Raw genomic sequence first — 4755 nt, 5'->3', positions numbered from 1 at the left:
GTGCGTGCGTGCATGTGCGGGTATGTGTGTGTGTGCGCGCATGTCTGTGTGAGTGCTCATGAAGAAGACTTCAGCTTTCTTTGTAGCTGATGTGCTGAAATCAATTGGCAATGAATCATGAGCATTATTCTTTCCTTTGCCTATGAACAGGGCCCCTGACAGCTTTGGCAGGGCCCAAGACAAGATAATCTGAAAGGCCCCCCTAGCCCAATAGATACAATGTAATGAGGACCCAATTGTGGGCCCCCTCTCTCCCTGGGCCCGGAACAACTGTCCCCTTTGTCCCCCCATGTCGGCACCCCTGCCTACGAAGGTGCCAGAGGCATACTGTTCATCTATCTCAGAGTTACTATGAGTGCATTTGTAGTTCTGGCATACAAACCTTTCGAAATGGCATCGGTACGGGCTGATCAATAATACATTCATAGCAGCTGTCAAACTAGACCAAAAAAATTCATGACTGTTTCACGAGGCATGTCTCAACATTCATAACATAACAAGCCTTTCATGATAGAATGATGGAAATTTGACAAAATAGAAGTCACTCTCACAAGGCAGCATTGCCATTTTATTCAACTATATCACTATATATGAACATTTTAAACTGCAAGATCTGCAATCTTTGCTTTTATTGGCCTGAACAGTCGTCTGTCTGATGGCTGTGGTTGAAAGAATGGGTGGATGGTTAAGTGATTGAGTGAACGTGCAATTGAGTGGCTGTCTGAGTGAGAGTGTGTGTGTGTGTGTTTGTGTGTGTGTGTGTGTGTGTGTGTGTGTGTGTGTGTGTGTGTGTGTGTGTGTGTGTGTGTGTGTGTGTGTGTGTGTGTGTGTGTGTGTGTGTGTGTGTGTTTCTCTTATGATTTTACTTTTGTGAGGCACATTAAACTGCCTGTGTTTATGAAATGTGCTACACAAATAAAAACATGCCCTTGTCTTGAGTGAGGTAACTGAGGGACAGCGAGAGCGAGAGCATTGTGAGTTTTATTGGGAGCATCACTTCACAGCATCACTTCACAGAAACAAGGTTGTGGTTGATGCTTTCACAGCTCTGCATATGAATGCAAACCAGTGTGTGTGTGTGTGTGTGTGTGTGTGTGTGTGTGTGTGTGTGTGTGTGTGTGTGTGTGTGTGTGTGTGTGTGTGTGTGTGTGTGTGTGTGTGTGTGTGTGTGTGTGTGTGTGTGTGTGTGTTGTGGTGAGCTGTGTACAAGCAAGCCCTCAGACATGATGTCTTCCTCTGTTACACTTAAATCATGTTAAATATATTTGCAAAAGAAGAGGTTTAGCCTACACATCCCAACATACAGTATGAAACCACAGGTTTCTTGCTACACTTCACTAGAATGCAATCATTTATTTTTGGATGTGTGCGTTTCTTATGTTCAAGGAAACAGGAAACAGAAAAGGACAAAGAACACAACACGGGCAAATAGGCCCAACAGGCTCTGCATTAGTGCCATAGTAATCATCTTTGAACTAACTGTAAACTTCCGTTTGTCAAGAAGCACACGTGAGCGCCTTTTCGACCGCCTCTGATTGGCTCCCTCAGGCCTCTGGCTAGCTCAAGCCTCTACTGTAGAATCCTGAGTTTCAGCCTGACAAAAACATGCAAATGTTAGTCTGTAATTGCTCGGTTCAGATTGCTGATGGCTGTGGATGGGACCACCGTTGTTATGGTTCAAATCGCCTCTGCCTTGACTTATCAAACGATCAGCCTTTGTTAGCCGCCCGCAGCCAATCTGCTGCCTCTAACGTCCTGCCCCAAAGACTCAAACAGGTGGTCATTGGTGGGTCCGGGCTGGTGCCTATTGTGGCAATCTTACCATGACCAAGGTTAGACGAACTTGCCAGGCATAAATACTTTTGGCCACTATATGCGAGTTCATCTAGTTTTACCTAATCTCGTTTAGCAAAATGAAAACAGACAGATCTCGATGGACTACGTAAGCTTTGATATGGATGCCTCCACACTGCGGCCGTCTTGTATTGTCCACCAAAAGTGAAGTTCCTGTGTACCTTTTATAAGGTATCCACACATGAGAGGTGGTCTTACCCCATCCAACCTTCCAAAAGTTATTGCGCAAACAGAAATCTTTCTAAAATCTTTTATACTATAATGCAGTGTTGTCTGCTGTGCTGTGTAGACTGTGTACGCTGTGTTCTTACTGTAAAGACACGGGATGTGGTTATTGCATGACCTGTTTATATCCATGATGAGGCGCTTGTGGTGCTCCACTCTCTGTCCGTGCACTGTTCAGCAGTAGCTGATAGTACGGTACAGCTGAAGTCAATCTGTGGGAATATGGAGCATCTGAACCACTCCAGATCTAACGGCTCCGGCATCTCTACGATGCATCAGGCCAGCACTGGGGTTCTGGGTGCTTGTTTCCTACTGGGTGTCCCCGCTAACATTGCTGTCCTGGTCTTCCTCCGTCGCCACCTCAAGAAGGACAACTTCACCCTCCATCTCATGCTGAACCTCGCTGCTTCAGACATCTTACGTTTGATAACTTTACCGCTGTGGATGTACAACTTGAACTTTGCCTGGACATTAGGCCGGGCCCTGTGCAAACTCGCTTCACTGCTCATCTTTACCAGCACCAACTGTAGCGTGCTGACTGTGACTCTGATGAGCATTCAGAGATACGTGGTGGTTCTGCATCGGAGCCAGTGGACCAAGCTGGGCAGCAAAGGAGAAAAGCTACTTCTTGTCTGCCTCTGGAGTCTTGCTCTGATTCTCTCCAGCCCAGCCGCAGTAAAAGCAGACATTACAGAAGGACAAAATTCGGTCTGTCAGCGAGTCACTGACGAAGAGACACTGGGCATTCTTCTCGGCGAGACACTGCTGGGCTTTGTCCTTCCCTTCTCCATCATGGCGATGTTCTACTTCTGCCTCCACAAGAAGGTGAAGCAAAACCCCCTCTTCAGCAACCCTAGACTGGCCAGATTGGTGATTGCAATCCTTGTTACTTTTTTCATACTATGGTTCCCTTTTCATGTGATGAACCTTGTGAGGGTTCTTGGACTTGCGCTGAGGCCAAGCAACCCAGTAGTACAACTTAACCACTTTTGGTATTCAGGTCATGGTGTTGCAAAGACTCTCACGATGCTTAACAGCTGTGTGAACCCTCTGTTATACACGTGGACATTTCGCAGACGTTCCCGAACCCCAGAAGAGTCAAAGGGAAACGTTATGACAAGTTTAACAACAGGGTAAGACTAACCCAAGCCTCACATTTGGTGGACAACATTTGGTCACAAATTTAAACCGAGGCTTGAAGATTAGAGTTCTAGTGGTTTTTTTTTGCTTACCTTGTGCATGTAACAAATAAATGTGATGTGTGTATGATGATGACTACGATGATGATGATGATTATTATTGCATGCTACATATTATACTGTACATACAACTAAGCTAATAATAAACACATGTATGTTTTGTAGCCTACTGTACTAAACCTACAAAGAAAAAAAAGCCATAACCTTTAGGTGACCCTGAATTAGTTATTACAGGGAAAATTTGAGTGGTTGATACCCAAGTCCGTGAAACCCATTACTTGGTACAGCCCTCAGTTCAGTATGACCTGAAGTAGGCTCATACGACTTAGATTTTTGTCGATCGATGGAGAAAAAACACGTGAGCGAGAACTTGTTGTCACGATGTGGGTGTTATTAAAACAGCGCATTTAAAGTCGGCCACAAATATGAATGAGACGATGAGCTCGCACCAGTTTGCTCTACTAACACACCATGTGTGAGGAGTGGGGGGACAGGCATCGAGGAGGAGCTGAAGTGGGGACCTGCGCAAACTTGTGTAGAGGTGTGAGACAAGACTCTTATAGACCCGTGAGTGAGTTGTTGACCAACCAGTTCATGGGCGCATGACCTCGGAGGCGGTCTGCAGACGAGCGTTGAAGGGAATAAGCAACTGCAAAGGTTGCAAGATCTGACTGCAGTCGCATTCATCCCGCGATAGTTTGACACCATGTGACATGTCACCTCGTCGACGCAACATCACCGAAATTTTGAAGTTTGACAGGAAATCTATTAGTCTAAGCAATGGGTGAAAAAATCGCTCACAAGGTGATACAAGCATGAAAATTGGCACAGGTGTTCATTAGGACATGCTTATCAATATCAGGGGTGGAGGCACTCAAAATTCCATGTTGCATAGCAACGGTTGCTAGGTAAAGCATTTCCCTTAGCAACCAGCATTAATTATGCCGTTTCTAATTGATTTTGTGGTATTAAGGCATATGTACCCGAGCCATTGTCTTAAAATCACTGTAGCAATGCTGAGAAATGCTCCATATTACAAATATTCACCCTTTTCCTTACAGTAGCAACCAGCATCAATGAAAACAGGTTCCGAGCAATTATGTGGTATTGTGATGTCTGAATATTGACCGTGTCCTAAAATCACTACATGAATCCTTCAAGAGGTTATACATTAGCAATGTGTGGCAATGTCCCCTTTGATGTCATTTTGTTTCCATTGAAGTCATAGCAATTATGTGAAAATACAATCTACACTTCAATTCACTTTTTGAAGACATAATGTCTCAATATGGCTTACATGTCTCAGTACACATCAGGCCTGTCTTTATCTTTATACATGAGCCTAGTAAAGCCATCTGACAATTCAGAGGTAAAAAACTGAACATTTTGCAAAGACAAAAAGCATACATGAATACAGTTAGGACAGTGCTGTGTTGTAAATTGTAACCTAGCAAAGTTATTCTTGACATGTCCTGGT

The 4755-nt window shown here is 44.5% G+C and overlaps 1 protein-coding gene across 1 annotated transcript; it reads left to right on the top strand.

Moving 5' to 3' along the window:
• The first annotated feature begins 2301 nt into the window (after positions 1-2301).
• LOC134460498 (apelin receptor B-like) lies at positions 2302-4506 on the top strand. Its single transcript, XM_063212884.1, has 3 exons — positions 2302-3009; positions 3156-3212; positions 4501-4506. The coding sequence occupies exons 1-3, from the start codon at positions 2302-2304 to the stop codon at positions 4504-4506; spliced, it is 771 nt and encodes a 256-aa protein (XP_063068954.1).
• Positions 4507-4755: the final 249 nt, after the last annotated feature.

This window comes from Engraulis encrasicolus, chromosome 13 (genome assembly GCF_034702125.1).
Source record: "Engraulis encrasicolus isolate BLACKSEA-1 chromosome 13, IST_EnEncr_1.0, whole genome shotgun sequence".
NCBI lineage: Eukaryota > Metazoa > Chordata > Actinopteri > Clupeiformes > Engraulidae > Engraulis > Engraulis encrasicolus.
The sequence above is the reverse complement of the archived record's forward strand: the minus strand, read 5'-3'. Positions and strand labels throughout refer to the sequence as shown.